The sequence below is a fragment of the Aquarana catesbeiana genome, linkage group LG07 (genome assembly GCF_042186555.1).
Source record: "Aquarana catesbeiana isolate 2022-GZ linkage group LG07, ASM4218655v1, whole genome shotgun sequence".
NCBI classification, from domain to species: Eukaryota; Metazoa; Chordata; class Amphibia; order Anura; family Ranidae; genus Aquarana; species Aquarana catesbeiana.
The window spans coordinates 139,295,324-139,313,318 of NC_133330.1; the positions used below are offsets into that span (position 1 = coordinate 139,295,324).

General features: G+C 43.5%; 1 protein-coding gene across 1 annotated transcript in view; it reads left to right on the top strand.

Moving 5' to 3' along the window:
- The first annotated feature begins 3,490 nt into the window (after window positions 1-3,490).
- GUCY2C (guanylate cyclase 2C) overlaps window positions 3,491-17,995 on the top strand; it is a 1,918,134-nt gene continuing 1,903,629 nt past the window's right edge. Inside the window, exon 1 of the mRNA XM_073591935.1 lies at window positions 3,491-3,623. Coding sequence (XP_073448036.1) covers window positions 3,491-3,623 — 133 coding nt within the window. The remainder of the gene's footprint in view (window positions 3,624-17,995) is intronic.

Genomic DNA, 17,995 nt, shown 5'->3' on the forward strand with positions numbered 1-17,995 from the left:
TGTCTTGCCTGCGAATAATTACACTATCCAGATTGATTTTACGGCCATAGCCCCAGGTGTGCAACATTGAAATATATCTCTCAGCAACTTTTGTGACAGCTTAGGAAATTCTACCTGTAGAGGGATCCGGAGGAAACTGCGAACAGCTTCATCTACCCATTGGGTCTCTTTATCCAGAATTTCCTCCTATAGGTGAGCTTGTATGCATCCATACCCAGGTAGGACCCGTGCGCCTGGAGCACGCTGAACTGGGTACCCAGCAACAACATCCGGCTTGCAATCATACTTATTCATGGGCGTTTGCTTGGTATGGCTAGCTTTGGGGACCCATCAAGCTCACCTATCCTCCTCAAATGACTTAGTAATGCACATCAGCGGAGCTGCATTAGCAGACAGATCAACTTTAAACACTAGCAGAAGTAGCAGGAGAAACTTCATCCTCCTCTATGTCACTCCCTTGCTCCTCGTCACTTTCACTCCACCTCCCAGTCCAAGACAAAGCGTCCGAAAACAGTTCAGATAATCCATCAGAGGGGATGTCTGAATTGGTTATGGTGGAGCACTCTTCGTCCGGGAGGTAGTTGCTCTTGGCACTGACTTTAACTGGCACAAACACGTTGTCTCCCTTAATGGCCGCAGGTATTACCTCCCCTACAGGCACACTGCTTTCACCCCTCGCAGGCTTACCCAACTCCGGCACCCTTTTCCTCGGTAGCTCCGACATCAGAGCAAGCAGGTGGGCCTGACCGTGGCCTCAAGGAGCGACCGAAGCACTGAGTCCTGGGGCAGCCGCCGAGACAGGAGGAGCAGCTTCCCGTACGACTCGGGTGATTCTTGTCCCAATCTGCCTGCAGTATCCGTGGAGGTTGGGCTGGTGAGACTACCTCAAGCAGGGGTTCCCCGCCGTGTCCACAGGTGATCCAAGGCCTCAGATGCGTGGCCAGACCGGAACACTTCCCACAGATCAGTACCAAGTCCCACCACACTCTGGTGTCAGATGCTTTTTGACTTGTTCAGACCAAAACCAACACCCGGAGCGTACATCTTCCAATCCACCATCTTCTCCAACCCACAACCAGGCACACATGGCAGCCCTTCCTTATCCTCCTCTGCAGAGCGGGGGCTCCTCCCCCTGCCTACAGTTTGGTGCAGATAATTTCTGGAAACGTTAGCGCCCGCCCTTTTTTAACCCTCACAGCACTGGCGGGAAGTGTCAAAAGACCAGGCTGATACTCTCCAACGAACTATGAGACTTGTTGGTCCTTCCCCATGTTGTTAGAATGCATAATAACACAGTCTATGAGAAGTAGAGATGTTACTTGCCCCTTCAACATGGAGCCAGATAAAATCCTGATGGAGCTGTAGCCGTTTGCCGTGGGTGACGCCTTTGCCCCACGTTGGGCGCCAAATGTAGCCAAGTCCTGGGTTCCCTTTGGTCTAATGAGAACCTCCAGAGTTTGAGATAGCTGACATCCTATGTAGAGTGGGTTGCAAGGCATGGTGGGTGTAATGCAAGGTAGATTCATGGGCGCCAGACCTTTCTTGAATGCAAAGAGATTTATTGTCTCTTAAACAGAACTGTGGGAGAGAGAGTTTAGGGTAAGGGTACCTTTTAGTAGTTGAAATGTTATTGGCAGACGCCGAGACTTCTATAGGTAGACAGCCATGTAGGGAAAGGCACCCAGCCGGACACCACATCTGCACTTGTAGGCACGCTGTCTCCAATGGCAACAATCTTGAACAGTTTCTAACAAAGGTTACAATGAACTCTTTCACTTCCGCTACAATCTCCTATTGTAGATGTTCACTCAGCCAAGCTCCCAGTCTCTCTCATTAGACTTGCTGATCCACTGCCACTGGATCTCTTGAGCTCTTCCAACCTTCTCTCTCAGTATCTTCCTCAAGCGTCACCCCCACTTCCCTGCTAGGTCCCTAGCTCGGCATCCAAGATACTCCTCAAGTGTCACCCCACTGGCCTGCTTGGTCCCTGGCTTGAGACACAAGGCTGCTCTGCAAGCGTTACCTCCACTAGATGTCTTGACTCCTGCTGAGGTTTCCCAATTCTTCACTGTCCCCGGTTGGTGAAAATACTGCTCTGGTAATTGCTTCAGCTACTCACAGTGGTCCCCGGTAATAAGGTGGATGGTCCCTTAGTGGCAACAGCTTCCCCTCTACCTCCGACCACGACAGGTTCTCCGGCCAACAGAACCATCACTTCTGGTTGGACTGCCAGTTGCAGTCCGAACCCTATGCTGCTCTCTTGCTTCTGGATAGGCCCTCAGATAGCCTAGCAGCCAGATGTCCCTGGATAGGCCTTAGGCTCTGGCCTAGCAGCTCGGGACAGCACAACACACATTCACTCAGACAGCCGTTCAGGTGGCACAGAACCCTGATCACCTGACCTCACCCAAATAAATAGGCTCTCCCAGAAGGCCAAAGGACCAAAGAAGATCCCTGCTCATTGGCCGAGATACCCCATCTATTCCTAATATGTCTCTGCAATGCCCTTGTCTTATCTAATGTCACCAGACACCCGGCCGTCCAGTGACAGAAGAGGGAAGTGCAGCAATTCCGGTATTAGGGTAGAATCAATTAATCCCCTATTAATGGCCAAGGCGACAATGCCTGGCAGGTAAAATTACTAGCAACCCTGCCTAAATATCAGGGTGCTACATCAATTTTACATAAACAATTTTTTCAAAATAAATAATATTTATATGATTTTTCATTAGTTTTCCAGCTGCTTACCTGTTCAGTGTACCAAATGCACATAGCAGCAACAACAACATACGTACTCAACCTGAGTGGCATAAGTAAGCGAGAGTCTAACCACTGTTTAAAATATGCATTTTCCTCAGTGTACCAATCAAAAGTAACTCTTATGCCAGGTCCACACGGGCTGAATATCGGTCGAAATTAGCCAATACAGTAGAAACTGTCTGACATTCTGACGACTGGCTTCTGTGGAAAGTGCATGCTAGAAAACCAGCATACGATCAGCATCTGATCAGTGGTTACAGCCAATGGCTGCAAACTCTGACCTGTGTGCTCTGATGGGGGGGGCTGGGGGAGAGGTCCCCCTGTCAGACAGAACACAATAGCACAGCGGGGAAGATCGTTGTGTTACCATCGCTTCTGTTCATCACTTGTACAGTGATATGTCAGTTTTTATTAGTTTAGCCCACTGTGTTGAATGAAAAGAATGTGCAGCGTTCTGCCAAGTTTATTGGCTCTAACCTTTCTTTGTACAAATATACAGCTTTAAAAAAATACACTTTGCGTTATCTAAAGCTGTTAATAGGTGACCAGGCAACTCTAAAATGGGAGTTAAAGGAAGAAGCAGGTGATCACCAGACCTTAGCAGTTCCTGCTATAAAGAGCATCACTGACATCTTCACAGTTTAGTGAACATAACTGATGTAAGATGGTGAAGTCAACAGCATGTCTTTTTGTGCACATTCTTTTATGGATACCAGCTCAGCTAACATTAATGTGCAGGAATGGCAATTATACTCTCCATGTCATTATGCTAAATGACTCAACAACGGAGTGGAATCTAGAAGCTATTAAAACAGCAGTGAAACTTGGGCTTACAAAACTCCACAGGGAACTACTAATAGAAGGTATGGTAAATGTATTTATTTTATTGTCCGTCATACTTCAAATATAATTGATATTAGGTTATTTGTGTCATAGTGCAAAACAAAAGGTAAATGCTGACCGATAATTTGATAAAGTAATTGTTTGTACATTGTGGATTTCTTACAAAATGCAGGGTCTTTTAATTAAAACTGAATGTGCAACCTGAAATAGGGCAAGACAAAACCATAGAAAATTGCAGGCTCAACTCACCAAACAGTCTGCTTACCAACCGAATTAACCTGTCTAACAGTATGCGTTAAAAACAAGGGTTTAGTTAGCACACATTTGCAAACGTTCACGGCACCCCATATTACCTACAGTCCTAACTCTTGTAAATTTATGAGTGTTTCCAGCAGTGAGAGCACATGCATTCTAATAGATTAGATAGAGGGTAGGTGGGCCTGGAGGTAGCCCAGTCCTCCTTAAAGGCACAGGGGCACACTGGACACCCAGCACATAGTACAATGGCAGCAAAGGTGTCCAGTGTGTCCCCTCACCAATATTACATCAGTAACAAACAAATGGCCACTGCCCCCACCTATAACTGGTTTTACAGCAAAGAGCACATGAAAGGACAACGCATGCAAGACAAAACCAGAGAAAATTCCTAGCTTAACTCACCAGTCAGTTTGCTTACCAACCTCATCAGAGCTGTTTGGAAAAAAAAACTGTAGGGCTTGGTTGCAGTTTATAAGCCGGCATGATATTGTTCCTTTAAGAGAAGAGGAGAGCTATTTTGATCCAGTACTATGTAATTTCCTTGCTGTACATTACAAACCCTGTATGAAGGGTCTCCTCTCTTTTGTATATTCCTACCTTCCAGATGTGGGCTTCCAGAATATACCAAAAGATGTGGGATAAAATATTTACTTCCATACTAGAGCTTTCAGGTTAGATAAATGTCATATAAGACAGGGTTTCCAACCTTTAATGTGTATATGCTGTAAACCTACATGAATGCCTGCGTTTTTATCAAGTATCCCTCTATTTGTCACCATATTTCAGTTACCCCTTGACATACTTGTACCTTACATTTTTAATGACAAATATACTTATTTAGGTAGTTTATATAAAATCGTTTTTAGATTTTAAAATATGAATAGAATAGCAGAAAATTCAATAGAATGCCTTTCATTTTACAAAGAAGGTACAACAAAACTGAAATGCTACACCTAAAAACAATGTCTTATACACACATAAATACAACCAAAACAACTCCAAATTACCACACTTATGATTAAACTAAATCAATAACTAATGTCGTGTACACACGGGCGGACTTTTCGACCAGACTTTTTAATGAACGGACTTGCCTACACACGATCACACCAAAGTCCAACGGATTCGTACGTGATGACGTACACCGGGCTAAAATAAGGAAGTTGATAGCCAGTAGCCAACAGCTACCCTAGCGTCGGTTTTTGTCCGTCGGACTAGCATACAGACGAGCGGATTTCTGGGTCTGGCAGAGTTACGACGTAAAGATTTGAAGCATGTTCCAAATCTAAAGTCCGTCAGATTTTTGACTGGAAAAGTCCGCTGAAGGTCTGATGAAGCCCACACACGATTGGATTGTCCGCCGGTCGAAAAGTCTGCTCGTGTGTACGCTGCATAATGCGGTAAATAAAATTTTAACTTTTAAGCATGATTTAGAATATTTCCCATTAAATTACTCCTATTTATTTGTTACTTGCTGTAAACTTTTTTTTTTAACATTCAGTGCATTTCTAACTCTGGGAAAGAAAATCTCTATGTTATCTATATTTTAGTATTTCTATAATGCCTGCTTAACCAGTTGCCGACCGCCGCACGACAATGTACGTCGGCAGAATGGCACGGGCAGGCAAAAGGACTTACAGGTACGTCCTTGCCTGCCCGCGGGTGGGGGGTCCTATCGGACCCCCCCGGTGCCTGCGGCGGTCGGCAAATCTTCCCCGGCGATTGGAGGTGAGGGGGAGGCCATCCATTCGTGGCCCCCCTCGCGATCGCTCCCAGCCAATGGGATAATTTCCCTGCCTCTGTATTGTACACAGAGGCAGAGGAAATTATGTCATCTCTCCTCGGCTCGGCATTTTCGGCTCCGGGGGAGAGAAGACTGTAATGTGAGTGCACAACACACACACATACAGTAGAACATGCCAGGCACACATTACACCCCCGATCCCCCCCCCCACCCCCCACCCCCGTCACACTGACACCAAGCAGTTTTTTTTTTCGTTTTTTTTTTTTCTGCTTACTGCATGGTGTCAGTTTGTGACAGTTAGTGTGGTAGGGCAGTTAGTGTTAGCCCCCTTTAGGTCTAGGATACCCTTCTAATCGCCCCAATAAAGTTTTAACCCCTTGATCACCCCCCATCACCAGTGTCGCTAAGCGATCATTTTTCTGATCGCTGTATTAGTGTCACTGGTGACGCTAGTTAGGAAGGTAAATATTTAGGTTCGCCATCAGCATTTTATAGTGACAGGGACCCCCATATACTATCTAATAAATGTTTTAACCCCTTGATTGCCCCCTAGTTAACCCTTTCACCACTGATCACTGTATAACTGTTACGGGTGACGCTGGTTAGTTCGTTTATTTTTTATAGTGTCAGGGAACCCGCCGTTTATTACCGAATAAAGGTTTAGCCCCCTGATCGCCCGGCGGTGATATGCGTCGCCCCAGGCAGCGTCAGATTAGCGCCAGTACCGCTAACACCCACGCATGCAGCATACGCCACCCTTAGTGGTATAGTATCTGAACGGATCAATATCTGATCCGATCAGATCTATACTAGCATCCCCAGCAGTTTAGGGTTCCCAAAAACGCAGTGTTAGCGGGATCAGCCCAGATACCTGCTAGTACCTGCGTTTTGCCCCTCCGCCCAGCCCAGCCCACCCAAGTGCAGTATCGATCGATCACTGTCACTTACAAAACACTAAACGCATAACTGCAGCATTTGCAGAGTCGGGCCTGATCCCTGCGATCGCTAACAGTTTTTTTGGTAGCATCTTGGTGAACTGGCAAGCACCAGCCCCAGGCAGCGTCAGGTTAGCGCCAGTACCGCTAACACCCACGCACGCACCGTACACCTCCCTTAGTGGTATAGTATCTGATCGGATCAATATCTGATCCGATCAGATCTATACTAGCATCCCCAGCAGTTTAGGGTTCCCAAAAACGCAGTGTTAGGGGGATCAGCCCAGATACCTGCTAGCACCTGCGTTTTGCCCCTCCGCCCGGCCCAGCCCAGCCCACCCAAGTGCAGTATCGATCGATCACTGTCACTTACAAAACACTAAACACATAACTGCAGCGTTCGCAGAGTCAGGCCTGATCCCTGCGATCGCTAACAGTTTTTTTTTGGTAGCGTTTTGGTGAACTGGCAAGCACCAGCGGCCTAGTACACCCCGGTTGTAGTCAAACCAGCACTGCAGTAACACTTGGTGACGTGGCAAGTCCCATAAGTGCAGTTCAAGCTGTTGAGGTTGCAAGCACAAGTAGTGTCCCGCTGCCACCAAGAAGACAAACACAGGCCCGTCGTGCCCATAATGCCCTTCCTGCTGCATTCACCAATCCTAATAATTGGGAACCCACCACTTCTGCAGTGCCCGTACTTCCCCCATTCACATCCCCAACCAAATGCAGTCAGCTGTATGAGAGGCATTTTTATGTCCTCCCGAGTACCCCTACCCAAGGAATCCCCCCAAAAAAGATGTTGTGTCTGCAGCAAGCGCGGATATAGGCGTGACACCCGCTATTATTGTCCCTCCTGTCCTGACAATCCTGGTCTTTGCATTGGTGAATGTTTTGAACGCTACCATGCACTAGTTGAGTATTAGCGTAGGGTACAGCATTGCACAAACTAGGCACACTTTCACAGGGTCTCCCAAGATGCCATCACATTTTGAGAGACCTGAACCTGGAACCGGTTACAGTTATAAAAGTTAGTTACAAAAAAAAGTGTAAAAAAAAAAAAAAAAAATAGTTGTCGTTTTATTGTTCTCTCTCTCTCTCTATTCTCTCTATATTCTTCTGCTCTTTTTTACTGTATTCTATTCTGCAATGTTTTATTTTTATTATGTTTTATCATGTTTGCTTTTCAGGTATGCAGTTTTTTATACTTTACCGTTTACTGTGTTTTATTGTTAACCATTTTTTTGTCTTCAGGTACGCCATTCACGACTTTGAGTGGTTATACCAGAATGATGCCTGCAGGTTTAGGTATCATCTTGGTATCATTCTTTTCAGCCAGTGGTCGGCTTTCATGTAAAAGCAATCCTAGCGGCTAAATAGCCTCTAGACTGCTTTTACAAGCAGTGGGAGGGAATGCCCCCCCAACCTTCTTCCATGTTTTTCTCTGGCTCTCCTGTCTCAACAGGGAACCTGAGAATGCAGCCAGTGATTCAGCCAGCTGACCATAGAGCTGATCAGAGACCAGAGTGGCTCCAAACATCTCTATGGCCTAAGAAACCGGAAGCTACGAGCATTTCATGACTTAGATTTCGCTGGATGTAAACAGCGCCATTGGGAAATTGGGAAAGCATTTTATCACACCGATCTTGGTGTGGTCAGATGCTTTGAGGGCAGAGGAGAGATCTAAGGTCTAAGTACCTGTCACTACCTATTGCTATCAAAGGGGATATTTACATTCCCTGAGATAACAATAAAAATGATTAAAAAAAAAAAAAATTAAAAAGGAACAGTTTAAAAATAAGATAAAAAAGCAAAAAATAATAAAGAAAAAAAAAAAAAAAAAAAAAGCACCCCTGTCCCCCCCTGCTCTCGCGCTAAGGCGAATGCAAGCGTTGGTTTGGCATCAAATGTAAACAGCAATTGCACCATGCATGTGAGGTATCACCGCGAAGGTCAGATCGAGGGCAGTAATTTTAGCAGTAGACCTCCTCTGTAGATCTAAAGTGGTAACCTGTAAAGGCTTTTAAAGGCTTTTAAAAATGTATTTATTTTGTTGCCACTGCACGTTTGTGCGCAATTTTAAAGCATGTCATGTTTGGTATCCATGTACTCGGCCTAAGATCATCTTTTTTATTGCATCAAACATTTGGGCAATATAGTGTGTTTTAGTGCATTAAAATTTTAAAAAGTGTGTTTTTTCCCAAAAAAAATGCGTTTGAAAAATCGTTGCGCAAATACTGTGTGAAAAAAAAAAATGAAACACCCACCATTTTAATCTGTAGGGCATTTGCTTTAAAAAAAAATATATAATGTTTGGGGGTTCAAAGTCATTTTCTTGCAAAAAAAAATAATTTTTTCATGTAAACAAAAAGTGTCAGAAAGGGCTTTGTCTTCAAGTGTTTAGAAGAGTGGGTGATGTGTGACATAAGCTTCTAAATGTTGTGCATAAAATGCCAGGACAGTTCAAACCCCCCCCAAATGACCCCATTTTGGAAAGTAGGCACCCCAAGCTATTTGCTGAGAGGCATGTTGAGTCCATGGAATATTTTATATTGTGACACAAGTTGCGGGAAAGAGACAAATTTTTTTTTTTTTTTTTTTTGCACAAAGTTGTCACTAAATGATATATTGCTCAAACATGCCATGGGAATATGTGAAATTACACTCCAAAATACATTCTGTTGCTTCTCCTGAGTACGGGGATACCACATGTGTGAGACTTTTTGGGAGCCTAGCCGCGTACAGGACCCCGAAAACCAAGCAGCGCCTTCAGGCTTTCTAAGGGCGTAAATTTTTGATTTCACTCTTCACTGCCTATCACAGTTTCGGAGGCAATGGAATGCCCGGGTGGCACAAAACCCCCCCAAATGACCCTATTTTGGAAAGTAGACACCCCAAGCTATTTGCTGAGAGGTATAGTGAGTATTTTGCAAACCTCACTTTTTGTCACAAAGTTTTGAAAATTGAAAAAGAAAAAAAAAAAGTTTTTTCTTGTCTTTCTTCATTTTCAAAAACAAATGAGAGCTGCAAAATACTCACCATGCCTCTCAGCAAATAGCTTGGGTTGTCTACTTTCCAAAATGGGGTCATTTGGGGGGGTTTGTGCCACCTGGGTATTCCATGGCCTCCGAAACTGTGATAGGCAGTGAAGAGTGAAATCAAAAATTTACACCCTTAAAAAATCCAGAGATTGGTTTTCAGGGCCCCGTTACGCGGCTAGGCTCCCAAAAAGTCCCACACATGTGGTATCCCCATACTCAGGAGAAGCAGCTAAATGTATTTTGGGGTGCAATTCCACATATGCCATTGGCCTGTGTGAGCAATATATCATTTAGTGACAACTTTGTGCAAAAAAAAAAAAATTTGTCACTTTCCCACAACTTGTGTCAAAATATAAAATATTCCATGGACTCAACATGCCTCTCATCAAATAGCTTGGGGTGTCTACTTTCCAAAATGGGGTCATTTGGGGGGTTTGTGCCATCTGGGCATTTTATGGCCTTCAAAACTGTGATAGTGAGGAGTGAAATCAAAAATTTACGCCCTTAGAAATCCTGAAGGCGGTGAAGGCTCCCATGTGGTATCCCCATACTCAGGAGAAGCAGCTGAATGTATTTTGGGGTGCAATTCCACATATGCCCATGGCCTGTGTGAGCAATATATCATTTAGTGACAACTTTTTGTAATTTTTTTTTTTTTTTTGTCATTCAATCACTTGGGACAAACAAATTAATATTCAATGGGCTCAACATGCCTCTCAGCAATTTCCTTGGGGTGTCTACTTTCCAAAATGGGGTCATTTGGGGGGGTTTTGTACTGCCCTGTCATTTTAGCACCTCAAGAAAGGACATAGGCAGTCATAAACTAAAAGCTGTGTAAATTCCAGAAAATGTACCCTAGCTTGTAGACACTATAACTTTTGCGCAAACCAATAAATATTCACTTATTGACATTTTTTTTACCAAAGATATGCGGCCGAATACATTTTGGCCTAAATGTATGACTAAAATTTAGTTTATTGGATTTTTTTTAATAACAAAAAGTAGAAAATATCATTTTTTTTCAAAATTTTCGGTCTTTTTCTGTTTATAGCGCAAAAAATAAAAATGGCAAAGGTGATCAAATATGATCAAAAGAAAGCTCTATTTGTGGGAAGAAAAGGACGCAAATTTCGTTTGGGTACAGCATTGCATGACCGCGCAATTAGCAGTTAAAGCGACGTAGTGCCAAATTGTAAAAAGTGCTTTGGTCAGGAAGGGGGTAAATCCTTCCGGGGCTGAAGTGGTTAAAGGCAATAATAAATATTATGTCTCTGGCACAAAGAATGCTTTGAAATACAGCTTGCTCTACCCAGGCAGCAGGAGCTAAAAATATAATTTATAGACGGGAGTTGACAGTCAATAGTTTTTTGTATGGAAATAATTTTTTTGCAAACCAGTTTTAACAGCCGCTGAGCAACTAGCATACCACACCGTAAAAGCAGTATGCCAGTATGTTCTCAACAGAAGAGCGGTAGAAGTTTCACAGCATTTTTTTCATCCAAACCACATTTCCTGAGCACCTAGAAACATAGAAAAGTGAAGGCAGAAAAAAAGACCAAGTGGTCCGTATATAAAAAATGTAAAAGTGGTAAGTCTCTCCATTGTATTCTTCATTTATAAGGTGAAGGGTGAAATTTGTGCTATGCTTCCAAAAATCAATAATAAGTTCTTACAATTTAGCAATATTTAATGTCAGATGATTAAAGTGGTTGTAAGCTCTGTTACACCACTTTTACCTACAGGTAAGCCTATAAAAAAAAGCTTACCTGTAGGTACCATGAATATCTCCTAAGCTTGCACAGTTTAGGAGATATTCCGTATATGCACTGTTGCCAACGTCATCATGCGCACTGAAGAAACGCGCTGCTGGAGTGATGTCATCGCGGCTCCAGCCAGAGCGCCAGAGCCGCGAACCCGGAAGTAACTCTGGTGGAAGATGTCGGCCCTGTACTCAGAGTGCCGACTCCAATTCAGGGCATCGTTCTAAGGTAAGTATTTCATAATGAGCTAGTATGCGATGCATACTAGCTCATTATGCCTTTGTCTTGCAAGGTTTGTTTTTTTTGTTTTTTTTTTCCAAGGTTTACAACCTCTTTAACTGAACACCATTCCACCACTTTCTGAACTTGTGCCCTGTAAAGGCATCTCATCTCTCCCTGTAATTAAACCCCATACCATAGTATCATCCACAAATTTGATAAAGAGTATTTGTGGAGTGAATAGGTATACAACATCATAGGTGTAAATAGTGTGTAATGTTTATTCTTTTTTTAAATAACAAATATGTTACACTTAACTGCTCTGTGCAGTTTCACAGAGAGGCCCGCTCCCTCTCTTCTGAAGTTCCCTGACGGCGCTCACATTAAGGTAAAAAATGTTTAGGCTTTAGAACCACTTAAACCAACCAGCGGTATTAAACCCTAAACCAAAAATGTACTATATGGCAGCTTACCAATCCTTAGATGTGTTGGTTGCATTAGTTTTCTTTTTTTTTAGCCTTTTTTCCCCCTCTGTTTTCACCTGGAGATCTGGTCAGTAACACACCTCTTGTATTAGAGTGTCCACACTCTGGATGAAGAAGCACAGTGGGCACATTTGAACAGCAGCATTGTCAGTCTGGGGGGAGAAGAGTATTAGATTTACTAGCAGATTTAGTCACACTAACAAGCTGAAGCAAACACCAGCTCCAACTGCAGTTACACAGTTATAGCAGTTTTCTTTTCTTTTGGGATAAAGGTTTTACATGAATACATAAAAGCTGATTGTAAGCACCGCTCCCAACGTTAAATGATTTGTCTAAATCCTCTGAACTGCTACATGTGCAGGAGAGCTTCCTCTGTTGAAAAACAACAGACTTACTAGCAGAATAACCAGGTGAAAAAAAGAGAAAGGTAAATGAATGCATCAATCACATCTAAGAATTGGTAAGCTGCAATATAATTATTGTTTACTTCTGGGTTTAAGACTGCCTTAAAAAGGTGCCTAGTGAACTTGTCTCCTCCAAATGATACCAATTGTTGAGTTCTTCTCAAGACCCCCTGCTCTCTAGCTCCCATATCACCTCCTCCCATGCTCGCCTCCAGGACTTTTCCAGAGCCTCCCCAATCCTATGGAACTCCTTACCCCTACCCCTTATCTCCTACTCTATTAGCTTTTAGACGATCCCTGAAAACCTTCTGCCCTGTACAGACGATCGGACATTGATCAGACATTCCGACAACAAAATCCATGGATTTTTTCCGACGGATGTTGGCTCAAACTTGTCTTGCATACACATTGTCGCACAAAGTTGACGGAATTTCCGATCGCCAAGAACGCGGTGACGTACACCACATACGACGAGACTAGAAAAGGGCAGTTCTGAACCAAGCGCACCAACCTTTGGGCTCCTTTTGCTAATCTCGTGTTAGTAAAAGTTTGGTGAGAGACGATTCCTGCTTTTTCAGACTCGTGGTTTTCAGATTGTTTTCTGCTGTTCAGTTTGTGCTTGTGGGTTTGTATCTGCTCTTCAGTGCGTGCAGTCAGTTTGTATTGGATTATCTAGTGCGTTCTTGTCCGCTTGTTGCTGTTTTTCAGGTCGCTCTTCACAGGCCTTGCTGTTCTTCAGTGCGTTCTGTTACTTCGTTCTGAGCAGCCGACCGTTTTCTAGCCATGTTGCGTATACGTACTCCTCGTAGAGTTTGTGCTGTGCGGGGGCTTGGTGTTGGGGTCCTTACCTTGACACAAGTCCAGTCCATGAACAGGGTAGGGAGGAGTTCATGGACCAAGAATTGGTTGCTCCAGAGTGACCAGTTCTGTCACATGCCTTTGCTCTGAGACCCGTGAGAATAATCCTGATGATTTCAGGAACTTTTTCCGGATGACGGACCCCGTATTTCATTGTTTGTTGGCTTTGCTGACCCCCTATAATCAGCAGGCAGGATACCTGCATGAGGCAAGCCATCACTCCGAAGCAGAGGCTAGTCGCCACCCTGCGGTACTTGGCGATAGGGAGAAGCCTGCAGGATCTTAAGTTCTCGACAGGCATCTCCCCCCAGGCTCTGAGGATCATTATCCCAGAGACCTGTTCTGCCATCATCCAGGTCCTGCAGAAGGATTATATTAAGGTAAGATTTATCCTTTAATATCACATTTTATTGTATTTAATGTTTGATAATATATTGTATTTCTTTCCTCATTCCCTAATTACCATGATTGGAATATGCTGTGAATGTCCCCTTTGTCCTCATGCATGCTGGATTTTTATGTAATTTTTTTTTGTCCTTCATGCATATTTGCCTTCACTTACCTCCCCAGCATGGTCTCCTGGCCCTATATTCACCTCATGTAGTCACTTAACAGTGTATTTTGTCAGCTCCATAGTAGTGCTTTACCCTAAATACCCCTAAAATGTTTAAAAATTTGATTTTTGCTTTAAATTCAGGCAGAGTGCCAGAGGCTTTTTTTTTGGGTCCCCAAATCATTTGGAACCCTCCCTCCCCCCAACTGCTAAGTCAGCTGATACCAATTCTCCATCTATCCGCTGACTTTGCCAAACCCATACACACTATACCCATCTCTTTTGTGGTCAGATGTATGGATGAATTCCCCAAAGCATGTAGTGCAAGGGCCTGCCTGTATACTTTCAAATGGCACTGTTTAAAGTTTTTGTATACTATTATTATCTTGATAGGCAATAGCAGAATGTCCAAATGTGGTAAAATGTGTCCAATGTGTATTTATATCTTTGTATTATGACACTTCTTACCTGTCCAGTGGGCTGTCAATAGTATAAGTAAGGAGGGGCTGGCCAAAGTAATACACATTATTTAGGCATTCATCTCTCAATGAAGTTGAGAGGGTTACCTGTCCAAAAGATCCCCCCCCCCCAAAATGTTAGAAATGGCCCATGAGAGGGGGGGGGAGGGGGAAATCTGATAGGTGGACCTTATACCTTGGTCTTTCAAAACTCCCTAAAATAAATGTTATACTGATGTTGGCCAAGAATGTTTGTGTCTAATCTGCTTTCCATGTTTAGGTGCAAAATGATTATTTTTTTTTCTTGTTTGACTCCACAGTTTCCTTCCAACACACAGGAATGGCAGACTGTGGCCTCCCACTTTGCCCAGCGGTGGGACTTTCCTAACTGTGGAGGGGAAATTGATGGGAAACACGTCCACATCGTCCTACCACACAACTCGGGGTCATACTATTACAACTATAAGGGGTTCAATAGTGTTGGCAGTGGTGTCAGCTACTTATGAGTCCCTGTATGTGGACATGGGGAAGAATGGCCGGATGTCCGATGGTGGAGTCATCACCCAGACGGAGTTCTACAGGCGTCTCCAGAATGGCAGCTTGGACTTGCCACCTCCAGAAGACAATGTGGAAGGACTCCAATTCGTCTTCGTTGCTGATGAAGCGTTTGCGCTGGGGGACCATCTTATGCGGCCATTCCCTATGAGGACCCTCACCCCGGACCAGAGGGTTTTTAATTACCGGCTGGCCAGAGCCAGAAGAGTGGTGGAGAACACATTTGGAATCATGGCTAGCCGGTTCCGCCTATTTCTTACACATGGCGGAGTACAAACTGAATCATATCATCCTGGCGTGCTGTGTTCTACACAACTTTTTAAGGAAAAATTCTGCCAACTATGCTGCCTCAGTTGGGCCTGAGGCCGGTATTCATAATGAACCAACCCTGACGGCGCTTGAAAGTGGCCATCCTGGCTTGCCCCCCCTGAGTGCCCGTGAGGTCTTAGATACCTTGATTACTTTGCGGGTAGGGGGGCCATCAATATGCCAGACAATGTCTGAAACATTTTTAAAATAAAAAAATCATTTTAACTACTAAAATCTTTGGTGACATTTACTGCTTGTGTTTCTTTTAACTGACCCTGACAGAAATGTGGTGAGTCCTGAAAATGGCGCGATTGTGTAACATTACAAAGCACTGTTGGGTGTTATTTACTAAAGGCAAAGACACTTTGCACTACAAGTGCACTTGAAACTGCACTGAAACTGCACTTGTAGTGCAAAGTGGATTTTCCCTTAGGAAATAACCCCCCTTTGTCACAGAAAACACCAATTTGAGCACAACAAAAGTTTGGGAGCGTTGAAACAATAATCCACACATTCTTGATTATCAATCTTTTTAATATAAGCACAATCGCATGTGCGTTTAGAAAAGGTTTTTAAAACAAACCAACATATTTGTTGTATAACAATTTTTAGATTTACCACTTCATTCAATTCATGATAAATGGTATATATGTAGTTTCATTTTTTTAATTATGGTTAGCTATGAGTAAGCGCTCTGCAGAGCATGAAACGCGTTAGCTGATTATCTGTACATTCTATCCATGGTGCTTTGTACATGATTTGTTCCTGATTTTACAATAAAGAAATTTCATTGGATTATATTCTCCTGGTGTGCGGCTGTCCGGACTTTTTTCTTCCCTCACAACATGTTTGTTGTATAACAATTTTTTGGGTCACATTACTAAAAGTAGAAATGTCCATTTAAGGTAAAACAGGCATGTTTAAAACCAACAAGAAAGACGCAAATCTGGAACTTACAAAGTTCAACTTTTAAAGAAATTGAAGGCAATATCAGACATGAGTATTTATAAACTGTGTTTGATATTGTGTTCAGATGGGGTGAAGTCACCCCTGGAAAAGCCAAATTTTGAAGATGCACACAAATTGCCGAATGTCAACATGTGCTACATGCCATCACGGGGGATCAAGGGACGTGTTTTGGGGGTGCAACCCCTTGCTCCCAGCTACTTTATTATTGAGGAAAGGGTTGCACCCCCAAAACGCATACATTGATCTCCCGTGATGGCAGATAGCACATGTTGACACACTGTGTGCATCTTCAAAATTTGGCTTTTCTCAAATCTGTCAAAAAAGAAGAGAAATTTTGAGATTACAAAAAAACACCAAAGAGGGAAGAGATTTGGAGGTGTTTCAAACTCGCCCGAAAACATCAATGACGTTCTTCATTTTTTTTTAACATCATTGATGTATTTCTGGATGTTTTCCAAGTCCCTATTACATCCCATGATCTCCCCGATCAGGATCTGTGCACTTTCACTGGTGAAATGCCCTGGATCCACAACATTACGATCACCTAAAAAGATAGAAACAAAAACACACCATGTATTATAAATATGCCGGCATCCATCAGACACTCACCTGTTGTGGTGACAATTTCCACCACATCTCCTTCCTCCTGTTGTCTTTGGCGGGTCTCCACTCCTTCCTGAGGTGGGGGGGGTCTGTGGTCTCCTCGGATGAGGGGTGTCCTCTGAGTCTTTTCTCCCCAATGTAAAAAAAAAAAAAAAAATAGGTATACTTAGCACACAGATATTTGATGACATAAATAGGAATATGAAACATTGCTTGGAAGTGGGGTACAATTGTCTATTTTGGCAGAGTTCCACGATAAAGAACATTTTTTGTCCTTTGTCAAGCTTGAATACTTACCTCTTTTGTACAAGCTTCACAGATGGAGTCACCCCTATAGTATACACTGGAGCACCTGTGTGGGACCCCCTAATAAAAAGGGTGTTCTTGTGTCCCACAGTAGTGCTCCAACGTCCAGATGTGAAAACTGCTGCTGAGTGTCTTCTCCTTACACAGAATCTAGTTTGCATTAAATTCTAGTTACAAACCCATCTACACCACAAAATTATTTTAAGAGAAGTAGGCCATAAAAAATTTATTCAAATGCATATGGCCAAAACAATGGTGTTTTCTAGGCTGAACGAACAATGTTTCATACGAATGAACAATGTGCCCATGAACATGAAAGTTGCCATTTTAAACTGTACAACAGTAAAGAAAAGCACATGGAGCAGCACGAACGTAATAAAAATAAAGAATAGGAACACAGCACAACTACTTACTTTTTTGAGCACTCTCCTGATCCTTCTGTACTGCTTATGCTCCCTTAATTTGAGGTCCGACAACCAGTTCCTGAGCTGATCCTTGGATCGTCGTACCCCAAAATTCTGGTGCAGACTCTTGACCACTTTCGCCATGATCTTGGCCTTTCTGACATTGGAGTTGGGGTAAGGTCCATACTTCCCGTCATAGTAGGCCTTCTTCAGGATGTCGACCATCTCCACCATCTCCACAAAGGACATATTTGATGCCTTAAATCGTCTCCTTCTGGATCGGGATGTTTCAGGCTCCGGGCTTTCCTCCTCCTCGTTGCTGTAATTATCAGACATCTGCTCTGTCTCCGCCATATGCTCTTCCCCACTGCGACAAACAAGAAGGGGCGGGGAATAGACTAGAAAGAACGTCAGAGGCGGGCAGAGTTTCACGCATGCGCAGTGTCTATAAAGCGTAACACATGTGTGTAGTACGTACGATCTGTGAGCAGAGGAAGGTGTAACGGAGGCGCCGATCGTGATAACGAAGGTAAG